This window comes from Nyctibius grandis, chromosome 3 (genome assembly GCF_013368605.1).
Source record: "Nyctibius grandis isolate bNycGra1 chromosome 3, bNycGra1.pri, whole genome shotgun sequence".
In the NCBI taxonomy this organism is placed as follows: Eukaryota; Metazoa; Chordata; class Aves; order Nyctibiiformes; family Nyctibiidae; genus Nyctibius; species Nyctibius grandis.
The window spans coordinates 44,241,721-44,258,836 of record NC_090660.1 but is presented as its reverse complement, the minus strand read 5'-3'; the positions used below and the strand labels follow the sequence as shown (position 1 = coordinate 44,258,836).

The 17,116-nt window shown below is 44.3% G+C and overlaps 1 protein-coding gene across 1 annotated transcript in view; it reads left to right on the top strand.

Annotated features, from left to right (window-relative positions):
- SCGN (secretagogin, EF-hand calcium binding protein) overlaps positions 1–8,820 on the top strand; it is a 30,193-nt gene extending 21,373 nt beyond the window's left edge. The window contains exons 7-11 of the mRNA XM_068397010.1: positions 4,795–4,850; positions 6,363–6,408; positions 6,526–6,585; positions 7,251–7,319; positions 8,692–8,820. Coding sequence (XP_068253111.1) covers positions 4,795–4,850; positions 6,363–6,408; positions 6,526–6,585; positions 7,251–7,319; positions 8,692–8,820 — 360 coding nt within the window. The remainder of the gene's footprint in view (positions 1–4,794; positions 4,851–6,362; positions 6,409–6,525; positions 6,586–7,250; positions 7,320–8,691) is intronic.
- Positions 8,821–17,116: the final 8,296 nt, after the last annotated feature.

The window sequence follows — 17,116 nt, the reverse complement described above, 5'->3', positions numbered from 1 at the left end:
TGGTCACAGGGCCCTCCTGTCGCCCTGCAAAAGCCTTTGTGCCCCTGTTCTTCCCTAAGGAAACAAGCCATAGGCAGACCTGCAGCTTGGGCACGTGCCTGTCTTCATACACCCTCAATAACTTTGTACTCACTGGCCAATTTGAGTTACAGCTGTCAGGTATAGATGCCCCCAATGTACATATTTGTGGGAGGAGGAGGTCAGGCAAGAGCCAACTCTGCCATGTCCCACCTGAGGGATAAAATACTTTATTACACACAAAGAACCAGAACCAGAGAAGGTTTAAAAGCAGACTTTAGTGACTCCACTGCTCACAGAACTATTTATTTTGATTGTTTACTTCTCTCCTTACCTCTGTCACAGAAAATAATTCAGATTTATAATCTTATATTGCTCTTCAAAGCATGCATGTGTTTGTCATGTCCTGGTGTTTCAGTGGTCTTCTCTACAACACTGGACTGGGAAAGCAGAGATATTTCCTCTGCTGAATTCAAAGCCAAAGGCACTTTTGATTTTGCACTTAAAAAAACGAGATGTAACAACTCTTATTTTGCAAACCCCACTCTTACTTGTACTCCATCTGCCTCAGAGTGCATGGACTGCATTCAAACAAACAGAACTAAGACTTCCCTGGTGCACTGCCACTAAAATGTCAGTGAATTAATTTGTGCAAACACCTTAAAACACAGGGTGGCTTGACGGTAAAATAAATGCATCATTTCATAAAGCATACTGCTGGATGCAACAAAGCTTTTAGTAAAACTGAGTGCTATTTAAACATGTCAGACCTTATCCTTAACCACGTTGAGATGTTTCTTATCAGCCTGGCAGCATTAATGTACTTTTCAAGAGTGTAAACTGAAAATCCATCAAGTTTAACATATCGAGATGGTGTGTAAAGGCAAAAGTTTAAATTAGAAACAATCTCATAAGGATTCCCAGTATCTCCTTCTCGCATGATGTACACTTCGTCGTATGGGGTGGGTACCCTCTGTCATTCTTTGTGGACTTATGTACACAATTAGCAGATCAGATCAGTGCTTGAAATTTGAAAGTTTAATTAATAAACACTTCCCCAGGCTTTTCCCAGTAATGCAGCCCAGGATTGCCACATAGTGGGTATGCATGAGCTCCACTTGTCCAAATAATAGGATTAAGTCTATCTTATTAGCTGTGGTACTTGAACTAATTCAGTGAACACTATTCTATCTATCTTCTCTACATGTTTTCCATCTTTCATGTGGAACTCACTAGACAAGAATTAGCTCAGCCTGGCTCTTCCAGACAGACTTTTATTTTCTCTCTGTTGACTGGTATGGACAATCAAAATATTGCATATGCTTGAAAATTTTTTCAGGGTGCTTGTTGCAGAAAAAAGCAAAACAATTTGAAAACACGCAGATTCTCTCTTCGTATTGCAAAAGCAGAGCTGAGTGAAGGAGGTCAGAGAGGAGAGCTGGTTAGCTATAAGTAGACATGGTCAACCACTGCAAGTTTAATGTTAAACTCAAAGATAGGGTGGAAACGAAGCAAATTGACTGGACATGTTGCTTTTCATTAAGTGTTCCACTAAGGCATGTATTATCTCTGCGGTTAAATGTGTTTTAATGGGGTCTGCGTTGCTGGTGGAATATTGTAAAGGGTTCAGAAATGGATAAAGTTGAAAAACACCAGCTCAGAAAACTGATAATGAAACAGAAAGACTTTCATATCTAAACCATCACCTCTAATCTAGCCTGTTTCATTAAGGGTGAACAAAGCTCTTCAGCCTCCCATGGCTATGGGCAACTTCGGAAACCATAAAAACATGCTGCACACACAAAGTAGAGCAGATGTAGGGCAAGAAGGACACCCAAAATCCCAACACAAGAATAGCTACGCTAGGGTGCTTATTTATTTATTATGTGGAAAAGGAGATGAGACTTGGGATATTTCACTGAAAAAGAAACTTGTGGCTTGTCTCAGGCAGGCCTGTGTGAAATGAAAAATGGGCTTACGTGTGCCTCTTGGATTGGGAACCACCAGATCTGTCCTGGTCCCAGAAGCTGCCATCACAGCCAGCATTTATAGGTGTTTATCAGTGAGCTTGTACAGACATCAGGACCTTGTGGTCATGGAGCTGAACTTCTCCCAAAAGCTCGGTGTGTTTTCTTTCCTGAGGCATCAACAGAGGGAAAAAACATACCTGGGGCTCTGTTTGAATCTGAAATCCGGGCTGAAAAGCTGGTTTTTAGTCTCAAAAGAGTATTTATTTCTGACATGTGCAAAGATTGGGAGAAAATTAAAAAAAAACACTTTCAGGAATTCAGAAACATGTAGAAGAATCTGAGTGAAGTTCAAAGAGTGCAAAAGGCGGTAAGTTTTAGTGTGTTTCGGTAAGAGCATTGTATCTTTGCATGAAGAAAAGACTAGGGCATGCCTTCAGCCATAGCTGCCCTGCCCCAGGCAGCAGAGTCCCTGAGAGCTTCGCCCCATGCTTGCCACCAAATGCTGTCCTCTCCGACCAAGCCAGGCGTGCTGCCTTATGGTGACTTCCTACAGACCATGTGGGTAACTAATGCCCCTCGGCAGCCTAAACGGAGGGATTTCGAGCAACATTTTCAAAAGCGCTTAAGTTACTGTAGAGCCTAGGGACTATGGTATTCCCACCACCCAAATGTTGGCACTTTCTCTAGCTGGCTAAATAGATGTTGTTTCCATAAGCTTCCTTTGTAGAGCATTTTTCAGAGTAATAGAGTAAGCTGGATGTTGCAAAGCCACCTGCAGTGGAGAGTCTGCAAAAGTGAGCCAGTACGGGTATCTATCTATCTCCCTTTCTCCTCACGCAAGAAACTAAACCAGGTTAGGCACTGATGTCCCCTTTGGAGAGAGGCTTTTAAAATCTTATCTGGAATGATTTATTTCTGGAAGGAACATTAGCCGTTTTCTGTTGCTTGCAGAATATCTCCTTTATCAGTCAGGAACTGAAAGCTTAGGTTTGTCTCTCTGATGGCAGCAAGAGGCTGCTGTTGCAAGGACATTTCTCCCTTTGGTGGCACCAGTGAAGGCAGCTCCTGCTCCCAACACTTCCTCCAGCCTTGCTCCACTGTGGCCCTAGCAGAGACCAGTGAAAAGCCCCATATTACAGTGGGATAACTGAAGGAGCAGAAGGCAGCATAGAATAAGTTAGATAAGCTGGAGAGGAACAACTTGGACCGATGCAGTGTGAGAGAAGTCCTCAGGACAGCTTGACAACTTTATTCATCTCTCCCTCTCTAGAACTAAGGAAGATTCAGAGGTCTTTCTTCTGTCATTTAGAGGCTCTGCGCAGAGCACATGGTTGGCAGAGGCCAGTGAAACGAGAAAGTGGCTTTCCTTGTGCCACTGAACACCTGCATGCCTCTCGGGATGTGATTTTTCCAAAGATCTCAATATGAGCCTTCAATAGTTCATAGGAGTTTTATACTGTCCTTCAGAGGGGCAAAAAATGAGCCCATACCAAGTACTCTTCAAAAATCCCATCCAAACCTCAGTAGTGTAAATCATGAAAAATAATGGAATAAAAACCTATTGCAGAATCTTATCTAAACCCAGTGCAACAAAGGGTTACCATAGGCTCACCATCCTCGGTGTAGATGCCTGCCCTCGAGCAAGGGGCAGGGAAGAGGCAGTACGGACAAAATAGACATCGTATTTATACAAGGGCTCCCTGGGAAATGGCCGCTCTCCAGATGATACCTATCCTCATGCATGTGTCAGGCTCTGCCCTGGTTTCACTGCTGGGAAGTGCTCAGGACCTGCCACTGGCTCTTCCCGGAGCTCCCACAGGGTCAAGCTGTGTCATAGAGGATGGTCCTCTCCCTCTAAGTCTCCTAGATGGGGACTGGTATGGACCTTCTCCAGCAGGTGTGCAATTAGTTACACCAAAGATATGTAGTGAGCTGGTTACTTATAACCATTAAAGCAGCAAATAAGATTCATGAAGGTAAGATTAAAGCATATTCCAGTAGTGAGTATCTGACAAAGAATGGCAACCCATCTTAGTAAAATATTAATCTTTCCCCTCCCTACAATGTGGAATACATTTTTTCTAGAACTTCAAGCCATGGGTTTTTCAGGTTTGCAACCCATTAAACATCTCCCCCCCCTTTCCCTGTAACAGACTCTTATTTGTGCCTTGAAGAGAAACACAGTACCAAATACAATAAATAAATAATATCTGGTGGTGACTCATTGAAAAGATCACATTAAGGAAAGGCTAACTTTTGTATTCAGACAGATTAACCTCTTGCAATTGGTAGTCTGAATCTTCTTCCCAGTCTTAGCGCTTCCCGATGGCAGGCTTTGAGCCCAGCAAAGCCCACTGGCTTTAGCAGCATAAAACCCCAACCTGAGTGTCTATCAGAAGGTGACATTTGCACCTCAGCTGCTCAGTAGCCACAAAAGCAGTCAAAGATAAGGATGGAGTCGGGCTGGTAGTGTTCGGAAGTTCCCTCCTTTTTTTGGCATTTTTTTCAGGAGCCATGAAGCAATGTCAGTATTTAGTTTCTTAAGGCATTTGCTGGAGACCTGTCTTTATCCCCGTGTAAGGCAGGAAGGGAATGGTGCTGGTATTTGATTGCTTGGGTTTTCACTGCGCTCCTGTGCCACCCATGCACTTGGTGCTAGCAGAGGACACCGTGCTGCCTGGAGCTTGGGCAAGCACCCTGAGCAGGCAGAGGTGAGGGCACGGGGCAGAGCAAAATGTATATTGGCTTTTTTGTATGTATGTGTGCCCTCCTCATGGCCTATTTTATCTGTCGTCTTGATTTTTAGATGAAAATCTTTGACAAAAACAAAGATGGACGGCTGGACCTGAATGACCTGGCAAGGTAGACTTTAATAATATTGATGGGGTTTTTCAGCTCGCAATGGCAGATCCAAGCAAGGTGATGATCTCCCTGTGGGGACATGAATTTGAATCCTACCTCCTTTAAAATTAAATCAGGTACTCTGATGTAGGTATCCCAGGTCTCTAATGCGTGGTCCCCATCACAATAATCTGAGATCCTAGAGCCGGTAACAGTGAGCAATGCCAGGACCTGTTTGTGCATCATCAACATGCTCTGGCATGATCCATGCTACCTCTGTGATGTTCCTCAGGAGGTGACGAAGCAGTCAGTGGAACCATTTCTCCAAAAGAAGGATGGCAATCCCCTTCAGCAGGGTCACAGACGTGCAATGATTTCACATCATCATGCGCAGCAGGGACTGCAAAGAATTTTTGCTGCTTGTTTGAGGAATAAAAGTGCCACCACAAAGGAGTTTGCTTATGGCAGTAAGAAAGGATTTGGAGAGACAGGGTGAAGACGCTTGTGAATGAAGCAGGGGACTCAGTTATGGGCCTCTGTCTCTTTTCTGTCCTTGATACCTCAGAGGCTTTTATGATTTTATATGATTTTCACTGCATGCAGATAGAGAGAATGCCTCTGTCTGTAAATGTACAGGCGATGACTGGATGGGACTTTAAATGTGCAGGTACAGTCTTGAAACCCTGGTTTGGGGGCTGAGAGGAGAGAGGTGCTGGTTTGCCAGTGTTACTTCCTGCTTGGGATCACGACGAATGCCAACGCAAATAACTTCAGTGCGTGTGGCAGTTCCCTTTGACCACTGAATATATGAAGAGAGAGATAAATAAGGGCAGAATGGAGAATAAAGGGGTTTGGCCTTGTGTTTTCCCCTTAAATACGGTTCCCCACTGCCCCATTACCCAGGATAATTGAGGCTCCCCTCTGGTCTGAACACATTTCTCACCCCTCAAACCCTTCAGTGTGCAGACACAGCTCAGCGTGCCCCGTGTCACAGGCTCTAAAACCCTTGGTGTTAGCAGAGCACCTGGAGAGACAAAAGCTTTTGTCAGTGCTATGAGAGGCTTTGGGAAGGAGGAGGGGAAAGGAGAGGAATTTGCCCAGTCTTGGTGCTGAGGCCAGTATGACTTTGTCCTTTACTTTTACAACCACCAATTCTCCCTCCAACAGAGAGCGATAAATTACTCTTTCCTTTAATGCAGCGCAGCAATCCAGTTATGAGGAATGATTGTCTGGTAGCTCTCGCATTAGAGGCTGACCACCTCCACTGCGCTGGACCACCAGAAGTGCTCTGGGAGACACAGCAGTGCTAGGAAACACATCTGCAGGGAGCCAAAGGGTACCCGCCATTCCCCGTCAGACAGGGCGGGAGGCATGTGTTCCCCTGACAGCCCTCTGTAAATAACCCCGCAGGCAATTTTCTTTTTTAGAGGCCTATAATCTAAAATCTCTTTGCTTTACAAACCAGAATAGTTCGGAATAGATTGTGTGCAGATGATAAAGCAGAAAGATCGTAATTTAAATCTCTTCATTCAGGATTCTGTCACTCCAGGAAAATTTCCTTCTTCAATTTAAAATGGATGTAAGTAGCACTATTTTTTGACGCATCAATCCCGTCTCTCTCAGCTAAGATAACCTGGGCCCACACTTGAATCTTTTTCTTTTTTCTTTTTCATTTGCTTGCCCTCTCTGCATGCAGGCTTGCAGCACGGAAGAAAGGAGGAGAGATTTTGAGAAGATCTTTGCACACTATGACGTTGTGAGTCCCTGAGGCCGTTCCCTCGTGGTCTTTAAATTACACAGATTTAACATAGGCTGCTCAGACTTCTTCCTCCTGGTGGGTGCTGTGGAGTTCACCCCGGAGCTGCAGCTGTGCTCGAGCCCATGGGCCAGAGGGGCCCAGGCGCCAGACTGGGTGTAAGGTGGGGACAGAAGGGAGCGATGCTCAGAGACCTCATGGCAAATGATCTGTTTTGACTTTCTCCATCTCCATGTCCAGTGCTGCTGCATTAGCCGCGTCTCTCTGCAGGAGATGCAAGGGCTGTAGAAGGGGTGGTGGCTTTAGCTTTCGCCGTCTCTGGCAGGTTGGGACCTGCATCATCATCACCTTGAAAAATAATCCCCCCTTCCAGTACTGAACCAAGAGTTATTTAGGGAGTTTGGCCCAGGACAGACACGACCGCCTAACTGCCTGTTAGCAATCAGCAATTCAGTGCCACTTCTGACAGTCACACAGCTTGCTCAGGGCAGTGACCAGGAAGCCTCACAAAATGGTGGGAGATGTTGCTGTTGTTTGAGGGGAAGAGATGGTTTGGGAAAAAGGAAGGGATCTTAGAGCTCGGTAACCAGGTGGACCTACTGACCAGTAAACATTGTTGTGTTTGTGACTTACTAGAGCATTTTGATGTTTCTTTAATCTTTCAGAGTAAAACGGGAGCACTTGAAGGACCAGAAGTGGATGGGTTTGTCAAAGACATGATGGAACTGGTCAAGGTAGCTCTTTCTACTTATTAATACTCTATATTTCTGAGAGGAAGGTGCTTGTTTTGGTAAAGTTATGGAAATAGAGAGGCTAGTGAGAACATAAAGCCAAATTTCACTTTGATCAGCAGCAGAAATGAATGTCATGGTCTCAGCATTTCACTGTAGAGCACTTCATGATATTACAGAAATTCTGCCTGACAAATTAATACACCTTCACTCAGCAACTGTATTTAAGAAAAGTCCATTCTAGCTCATACTATGAATTAGGCAGATGTTACAGCATCACAAACTGTGTCAACATGGATCCATCATCGGAAGTTCTTTCTTCTGTTTTCACTGCGGATATGGTCCTCACCAGCATGACCTCATGGTTCATTAGCTCATCACAGGGCTACAGCTGAAAATGACTTGAGCTCCACCTCTAATCAAGAACACCATGCCCAGCGTGTCACCAGTTTCTTACAGACAGCAGAGCTCATCTGCATTGGATTACCTTGAGTTTCCAGATGCAGTCCAAGATAGAGCTTTTGATGCATATGCAGTCTGGTCTTTGGCTCCCTCTGAGCGTGAGCTGTTGCATTTCCACACAATGTGACCCAACACAGGGATGCCTGTGCTCCTATGTCCGTTTAGCAGAGAGCAGAGGCCGCAGCTGCGTGCTGATGTCTGCGTGTGTATGTTACAGCCATATGGGTGGAGGGAAGGGTGTGAGGACAGGCAGGAGGTTGGATTTGTGCTCTGTGCATGTGTGTGCAAAGGAAGGAAGGTTGTACTTTCCCTAAGGGCCTTCATCAGCATTGTCCTTGGGCACCACAAGCAGTGCGTGGGAATTTGTTCTCCTCCCGAGAAAGTGGGAAGCAGAGGAAGCAGTACAGCATTAGGAGCATACAGAGACAATGTAGCCTGTAAAGTATGCCTTTAGCATTCATTTCACCCACTAAAGGTATATTTAAGTTGCTGAATAGCCTGTAAAATAGTAGCCTGCCAACAAAAATGCCACATTGCTCCTCGTGTAGCAGGTTTGAGAGAGGAAACCATTGAAAGCACAGGCCCAGTAGTGCAGCGATCTGCATTGCACACCTTTCTGCAGACTTTTGTTTGATGTCGATCAGACACTGATGGCCTTGACTAAGCACAAAACCTATGTTACATTTCCTTACAGTTACTCGCAGTCCCATACACCCAACCACATCCCTTCTGGTTTTGCAGGGCGCCCTTTCCCCATTCTCTGTTCGCTTCCCCACTGTGTATGAGCTGACCCCCGTTTGGTCACTCCTCCTTGGGTGGATTTCCCTGCCACTGCACAGCCTGTTGCTTTACAGGGCTGGGGAAATCCTGAGACGTTTTCTCTCTCAGCACCGGTTTTCTCTTTTGCCTGCAGCCCAGCATTAGCGGGGTGGACCTGGACAAGTTCCGCCAGATCCTGCTCAACCACTGTGACATGAACAAGGACGGGAAAATTCAGAAATCCGAACTGGCTTTGTGTCTTGGGCTTAAAATGAACCCGTAGCCGGGAGATTGCTCATGGTTGTGTTTCCCTTGTGAGATGTGCCTGCTGCTCCTCGTAGAAGTGTGTTTGTGCTGCCGTGTGAGCGGTTGGGAGCAGGGGCACCATGCTGCCATTCTGGAGAGCGGCTGCATGAAGACATGGCAGGGTAGGATCTGGAGGGCCTCCCTGCTCTGCCACTCCCATTGTGGCTCTTGCTCGCTGCCACCACTTGTGGGTCCCCTTAGCAATGTCTCTGCCCATGAGCACACCAGCAGCTCAGAAAAGGGGTTCCTGTTCCTCCCCTGCCCCCATGAAACGCTGCCCTGCCCGTCCCCTAGGATAGGGACAAGCATCTCCTTAAAAACCTCCCATCAGTGCTCTCAGAATGAAGCTACTAGGTGTTTCTGATGGTTGCCTTATGTGTGAAGTCATTACTTTGGTGAGCGTCGCGCTTTGTTTATGCATTTAAAATATTGGATGGATGATGGTGTATTTGTGCAGAAATAAAAAATGGCAGTTACAGAAATTCAGTGAGATTGGAGTTTATCTGTTCTGTGAGGAAAGCCATCTGCTGCAGGCTGGCAGACCATACTTAGCAGCCATTTTATGTAAAATGTATCAAATGGCAAGAGGTTTTGTGATGCATATCAGCTGTGGTGTTTAAATCTGCCAGGAAATGAAACACGGTAGATCCTTCTCATGGCAAAACCACACACACCAGGAAATAATAACACCTCCAGGATGAAGCCACAGAGTAAAATCACTTCTGGGGGAAGCCTTTCTTCCAACCCAAACTGAAATATTCCGACCCAAACTGAAACTTCTGACCCAAACGAGTAGATGTGGTGCTTAGGGACATGGTTTAGTGGTGGACTTGGTAGCGTTAGGCTAATGGTTGGACTCGATGATCTTAAAGATCCTTTCCAACCAAAACGATTCTATGATTCTATGAAATAATACATAAGGTTTCCATAAACTGAAAAACTGGAAGGACAGAAACCTAATGACAGCAAAGCTCTTAAGCACATGCTTATTTTTTTAAATCCATAAGAGTTGGTAAATACTTGTAACCTTTATTGAACTTAAAGCTTCCCATCACTCCTGGGCCATGAGTGTAATCCTGGAGCCTAATGGCAGCAGCAGCATCTGTGCCATGTATTTCCCTATGCCAAAGGCTTTGACTGCATATTCAGGAAGTGCTACACCTACACTATCATGCCCAAATAATTCTTAATTTCCGAGGAGAAAACTGCGGAGGAAGGGTTGTTGGCAAAACTCCTGCACTTTTCAGCATTTCTGTCTCCTACAGATGAGAGACCCAGATTTGACACTACAAGTGTCTTTCTGGTTATGTTCTTTGCACGAGGCAGCACAATGAAACACTCCCTTTATACTCGGTTTTAGAAAAATTAATCAGAAATTACCTTCAGTCAACACAAATAGATATGGAGGAGCTGATTCAATAAAGCACTTAAGCACACACACAGCTTTAGAGATATTCTCATTTTCTATTTTCACTGATGATAAGCTCACAGACCAAACACGTGCTAAGTTCATGTTTCACCCCAGCACAGAACTAGGGCTTTAAACTCCAAATCTGCTTTTTATCACCCTGGCAGCAACACAAATCATAACTGCAATAACAGAGCTTTGCAATGGTTCAGAAAAACTATAAACAAGGAATCAGGCCTTAGCGGCAGCTCCCCAAGCTGTCAGGGATGAACTTTTACTAACGGACGCTCGCTTCCACCTGAGGGAAGAGCTGTGGCCAGGAGTGCATGACAACAGATAGGAAGCCAGCAGAGAAATCCCACACACTGATGTTTATCAGACATGCTTTATCTCCAGCCTGAACAATTTGCAACAAATATAGTGGGGCACATCACCAACCACCTTTTCATTGTACCTTCAATAGGATGTGACTTAAGAGCCTAAATAATTATGCCTTTAAGTATATTCTTCTGTTTCTCTCTCTTCTTTCACCCTTTGTATTGTTCTCATTGTTATTATCACTTTCTTAAACTACAGTTTCCATTACTTTGGACATGGGAGCAATTTCTGTACCATCCCCCACAATGTATTTCCACCTGTAGCTATATGTTCTTTATACTATTTGTATTTTTCAATTGTAACAGATCCATTCTGTTTCACCCCTGTTTAAGCCTATTGATATCAGTAGAACTTTTTCTCATTTATTGAAGTATAAATTCAAGAATACCCTGACTTGCCTCACCAAAAATACAGCAATGTTAAACTTAAAATCAAAATAATCTTTTAATGACCGTACACAATCACAGCTCTTATTTCAAGAATTATACACCACTTCATCCATCTTTATTGAAACCCTATGTTTTTCACATCCTCTACAGCCAATAGTTTTTTCCAACAGACACTAAGCAATAATGAATTTGATATTTTTGTGTCACAATATATTTTACTTCTTTTGTACAAATTTGTGATTTTTTTTTTCAATACTGAGTTTGCTGAAGCCTTCCTCTCTGCAAGTTCATGCAATTAGTTTTATTAGCTTGAAATAAGTGAGTGCATAGCCTTCAGTAAGTGAGTTTACAAGAGCATTTTTACAAAACATTAGCAAAAACTTATTGGGGATAGCAGACAAAAAGTTTACATACAGAACTCAGAAGATGGGTTTTTATGTTTTGTTTAAATCTAGTTCTGTATTCCCATGAGGATATTTTTTGTGTCCGGAGCACTGACTAGAGAGCAGGAAAACAAGCATGCACACTGCCTTGTTTGCAAGGACCATAGAGGAGAGCCATATTCCAGTGGGACACCAGCCCAAGTGAGATGCAGGTCCCCCTATAAGCAAAACAAAATGTCAGGAGATGCAGTGGGTTTTGAGCCCACGTTACAAAGGTCAGCAAGGCAATTATTAACGAGCCATGGCCTTATAACCCCCGAGCCTCTAAAAGTCAATGTTATTACAGGCTGCAGGCATTTTGAGACTTCCCGTAGAGAAGACATGTTCCTTGCTTGAAGAGGGTTTTTTAAAATTATTATTATTATTATTTTCACTTCAATAATGAATGACCTGTAACGCCCTTTGGTCTCAGGCTCTGGTGATTTCATCCCTTTAAGCTGCTATAGGTATATAGATAGGCAATACATTTTGATGAAACATAGCTATTGGCCATTTGGCAAATTCAAGGCATACTTTAATGTGCAGTGTGGAGTCTCTTATGTACCAAAACATGAGATGGTATTTCACACTTGAATGGTTACATGAAAATGCCTGTTTTGCGTTAATTATATGAAAACATCTTGCCTACAAAACCAAACACATTTATACACCATGATGCCTTCTGTGCTGTAAATATATTGAAGATCTGCACGGAAGGTTTGGGGCTGTTCAATCAATGCATCTTCTGCCAACAAAATTCTGTGGATATAACATTATTTAGGAGTCTGCATCTTGGTAACCAGAATTTGAATGCAGAAAGTGAATGAAAATGTTTGCCAAGATATTTTCCCTTGGTATTTTCATGGTTTTCTCTAGAAAACTGGGATTAAGTGATTCACGGTTTGCTATTTCTTCATAGTATGCAAATTTACTGAAATCAATTTTAACTGACTTCTATCACCATATTTAACAGGTATATTTCCAAAAGACATGTAGCTACCACAAGCATAGTGGTCAGGATGCACAGTGCTCCTAAAGTGTCATTATAAGGTGTTTTTTTTTCCTTTGTTTGCGTAACTGGCAAACTGCTGGATCTGCAAATCAGTGTGTGAATTTCCTCAAAACAAAGTTGTTCCTTTTTCTCACTTTTCACTGTGAGTTATATGGGATTATGCCTTGCATTCCCATCACGCTCCCTGTTCATCTTGGTCCTTCTCATTTTTGGCACTTGACATATATTTTTTTTCTGGATGACTTGCCATGACAACTTCATTCAGGAGAAGCTGCCTCTGACAGCTTCAGTTGACTGTGTAGAATTGGTACCCATGAAAAATGAACATTCATAGGGCTTTTTAACTCAAATCCATCCCTTGTTTAACTTCATTGGTTTCACTGGAAATGATGGTATAGAGACACAGTCTTTTCTCCCATCATTTTGAACCTCAACAAGCTGCTTGCTCATCCCAAGCCATCACCACCACGATCTGCCACTGGAGACCCCCAATTTCCTGAGCCAGCCTCACAATCCCAAATTGCTCACGTGCCAGCTTGTCCCTTGGTCTGCACAATTTTTTCTCTAGAATAATGAACCCAAATACACACGCTCACCTCATTCCTCAGTCTGAACACACTCCATCAGTCTCGCATCACTGACACCCAAACTAGAACCAGATGAGATGTTTACAAAGCATAACATTTAAGTTTCATTGGTGCTTTCAGATTTTCAGTAAAAGACTTCTATCCGTTTACTCTCCCGAAACTGCTTTAAACAACACTGGTGAACCTGCCTGCACGTCTTACAAAAACTGCTTTTTATTCCTACTGAAACCTGAGAATTGAGCATCAGCCCCAAAGAAGGGCTCAGAGCATAGGAAACCAGCACAATATTTTGATTAATCTGCTTTTCTGTTTGTGTGGCAAGAGAATAATGTCAATATTAATGAAAACTATTGTGACTAATGCAGCTAACAAGACTAACAGGGAATCATCTGCCACATTATAATAGGAACCCATCATGAGAAACACCTTAATTACAGCTATTATCTCTTAAAATGGCTGGGTAACTCTTACATTAATCTGATTTGAAACAGAAAGTTGCTGTTATGTAGTGAGATGTTAAACGGGGCTTTGCTGTGTAATTACATGGGTTAAAGCAACTATGAAAGTCATTTTTGTATGAGGGCTACACTGACTGCTAATGAAAAGCTCTCATTTTCTGGCACCTGCATTTTCAGCAATTCCATGGAGAATAGTGTCTCATTTTAAGGAACATTTGCACATGGGAAAAGGGGGAGAAAAGAGTGCCAGTTACGACCATTATGAGAGAAAATAAGGGAACAATTTGCCTAATGCCAAGAGACACCTACAGGGAGCTCCCACTGAGTCCCAGAGGTAAAACCATTTCCCTGCCCAATCTTGCTTAGCTGGGAACCACCAATTTTCACAAGCTCGTCCCACGGCGACATGTCCTGCTGCCTGCCTGCTGTACACTCAGCCTCTACGCCAGCTTCAGGTGTTGCCCTTCCTCTTGGGTTTGCTCCTTCACATTTGCTGTCATCCATAAAAAATGGAAAAATGGTTGGCGCAACGGCACTCACAGTGCAGACAAATGCTCAGGCTGCACCTCTGGCATCATCTGGCATCTCTTTAGATGAGCTGTTTCATTAAAAAATGAATTCACTTGGACTTGATGGAGACACCACAGCCCACGAGAGATGTTATTATTAGGCAACGTGTCTGGAGAATGGGCATCTGCCCCAGGCTTGGACAGACGTGGTTTGGGGTCTCTGCTCTCCCCGGCATCGTGGCTGTGAAGCTCAAATGATTTCAACCTGCTCAGTCTTACGGGGGGAAGGTGTCTGTTGTGGGTGATAAGAGCACAAAACTGCATGTTGAAAATTAGCCATCTCAGTTTGGAAGTGTACTTTATGTTAACAATAATGGCCATCATGTTGCCAAATAAAGGAGAGCTAAAGGTGCTGGTGCCCACATGCAGTGTGAGGGACTGCATGGGCTGCATATATGGTGAACCTGGTCACCCCTTTGAGGTCCTCCTGCACCAGACCCTGGTAACACAGCCCAGGGAAAGATCTTGAGGAGTTATGGGTGAATACAGGGAATTTAAGCCCTAAATTAATTTTAAATCTAGCTGTGGCTCACATCCCTGTACAATAATGTTTGTACCAACTCTTCATGGTTCTGATTTGTACAGTAATTAACACCAGCGCGTAAAGAGAGAAATGGGCCACCACTGAAGAAATCACCCTCCCTGCGTTTCTCTGTGAGGTGGGAGATGGGTTTTAATGCTGCTGCACAGACAGAAGCTGCACGAGGCAGCCACAAGGCTGAGTCCTCTGCCCCTAAGCTGCTGCCAGCCAGCAGAGCTCACTTGGGTCTGATGGAGCTGGGCCAGCTCAGGACAGCAGGAGATGTGGCTGTGGCTCCATTACCAGACATATTTTAAAGCTTTTAAAGGTGGGGGTTTTTAAATTAAGTAGTGCCAGTGCTAGAAAGTGGCAGGCAGCATCAAGGCTTGCTCAAGTCGACACCACAGTTGAATACCTCTAGCTCTGAGGGAGGCTGTTATTAGAACTGTCTCCTTTATATGAATAAAGGGGTGTAACGCAGTTGTCAAGGGGTTTCTTTCAGCTAGTAGAGCTAAGGAGAACATGTTCTCATTTTTTGACTCCCTGCAAATTCTCGTGTAAGATATCACTCCCAGTGCCTCGTGGTGAGGAAGATGGAGAAGAGATGCACTCAGAAATCCCGTTTGGGTGGCTCTTTGAACAGATGGCTATCATCTGTCACTTTGGCAAACATGTCTCTAACTTTGATGGTGAAGCCAAACACAGTTTTTATTTACTGTTGTTAATCCTTAGGAAAAGGGTTCATTTCTCCAGCGCATAAGAACTAGGAGCCAGCAGACTGCCAGGGTTTTCTGTGCCAGCAGGGGTGAGGATGTGCCTGGAGAAGTCTCGGTTTTAGGTGAGGATCCAGGTGGGAGCTGGGCAGCAGAGCCTGGAGGAATGTAGCACCTGTGGTTTAGGTGAGCCCTGCTACAGCTGGCAGCCGGAGCGAAGGCAGCCGGCTGCTGCGGCTTAGGGGAAGGGCAGCGACTTCTTCAGACACGCTAACCAGATCGTTGGGAAACCCATAAACACACATGAAGTTCAGGCCAACCCATTTTTTTATGTCTTCCTGCAAGTGGAGAGCATGCATGCGATGGCTCAAACAACACGGGGTGCTTACCAAGGCACAACAATAACTTGATTGTTTGCTTAAGACCTAATTAATGAGATCGTTAAAGGCAACTGTTTCCTCCTTCCTGATGAGTAAATGTGCACAGGAGCATGTGCATGAGTCTGGGATGTTTCCTGATCATTACTCTGAGCGTGATCTGCTTGGATTTGGGCTATGTAGAGGATCATAAACAGATCAATTGATACTTCCATTTTTATCATAAGGCATAAAATGCTAATAAGCATGGCATATTACAAGGACCTGAAGTGATACAATGACAGGATGGCATTTAGAGACTCATTCTAGAATTTCTATAACCATCTCTGTATAATGCAGAAATGGTACATTTTCAGCGAGGATTTCTTTTTTACATCTAAAGAATGGAAGATCCCATGGGCTTACCATTAATGACATTCACATTAAACACAGCTGTGTTTTAATTTTTAAGAGCTAGAAATTGCTTCATTTTAAAAGTGTCTTGAAAGTGTTATTTTTAGGTTCGAATAAATTATAGCGCATTTATGCCTCCTCCCTGTTTGCTGACTATGAAATTTAGCATGTGCTTTCCCTGGCTACCTTTTCCACCCTCCTCCTGGTGGGATCCAGAAGTGCTACTGCCAACACCTGGTATGCAGCAGTTATGAATCAGGCCACAAAAGATCAAGCAGCTGGCTTTAAAATCTATGAAAGCTCTATTTTTCCCCTCTCCTCTCCCTGCCTCCCACCATCTTGTCCTTGCTTTTCCTTTTTAAAGAAACCTGTGTGATTCTTTCTTTCATGCCTTCTGGGTCTAAAGCCTCTAGGCTGCCACATCTCCAAGTTTTGGTCTGCAATGCAAACCACTACATCTGCTTATTACTGTTATTATTTTTCCGGAAAGCTGAGACTCTCCTTCAGTGTTTCTGTTTCAGGCTCTGGGGTGATCCCCTGCATCATAAGCCTGATGAGAAAGTGGGAAGAAGTAACAACAGAGGCTGTACTTGCCAGCCTGCTGCCAGACGGCAACGGTACATGCCATACCATCACCAAACACACACACCTTCAGGCACCTCTGTCGACTCTGCCGGAGGTGCAGCTCTCCTTCCCTTGCACTTGGGAGATGCCTCTGGGGTGCTGGTTAAAATCTCACTAGGCTCCCATCAGAGCTTGAGCTCAGTGAAGCATGGAGGTGTATGGCTTTTCAGGTCCACGCGGAGAGGGCTGTGAGGGATGGTGAAGGGCACGGCCCTGAGGGATGCCTGAGGCTTTCCCCTCAGCTTCTTCTTTCCACTGCCTCTTAGGTTTCTGGTGCTGAGGGTATCCTCTGCTGCAACCTTAAATATAGATTTTGTTGGCCACATGCCTAGTTTTTAAGAGTCCTCATGATCCTGCTGGGTTTTTGGAGGCAGGGGCAGCCACCGCTTGGGCTCGAGCAGGGGAAACCGCATTGCCGACCAC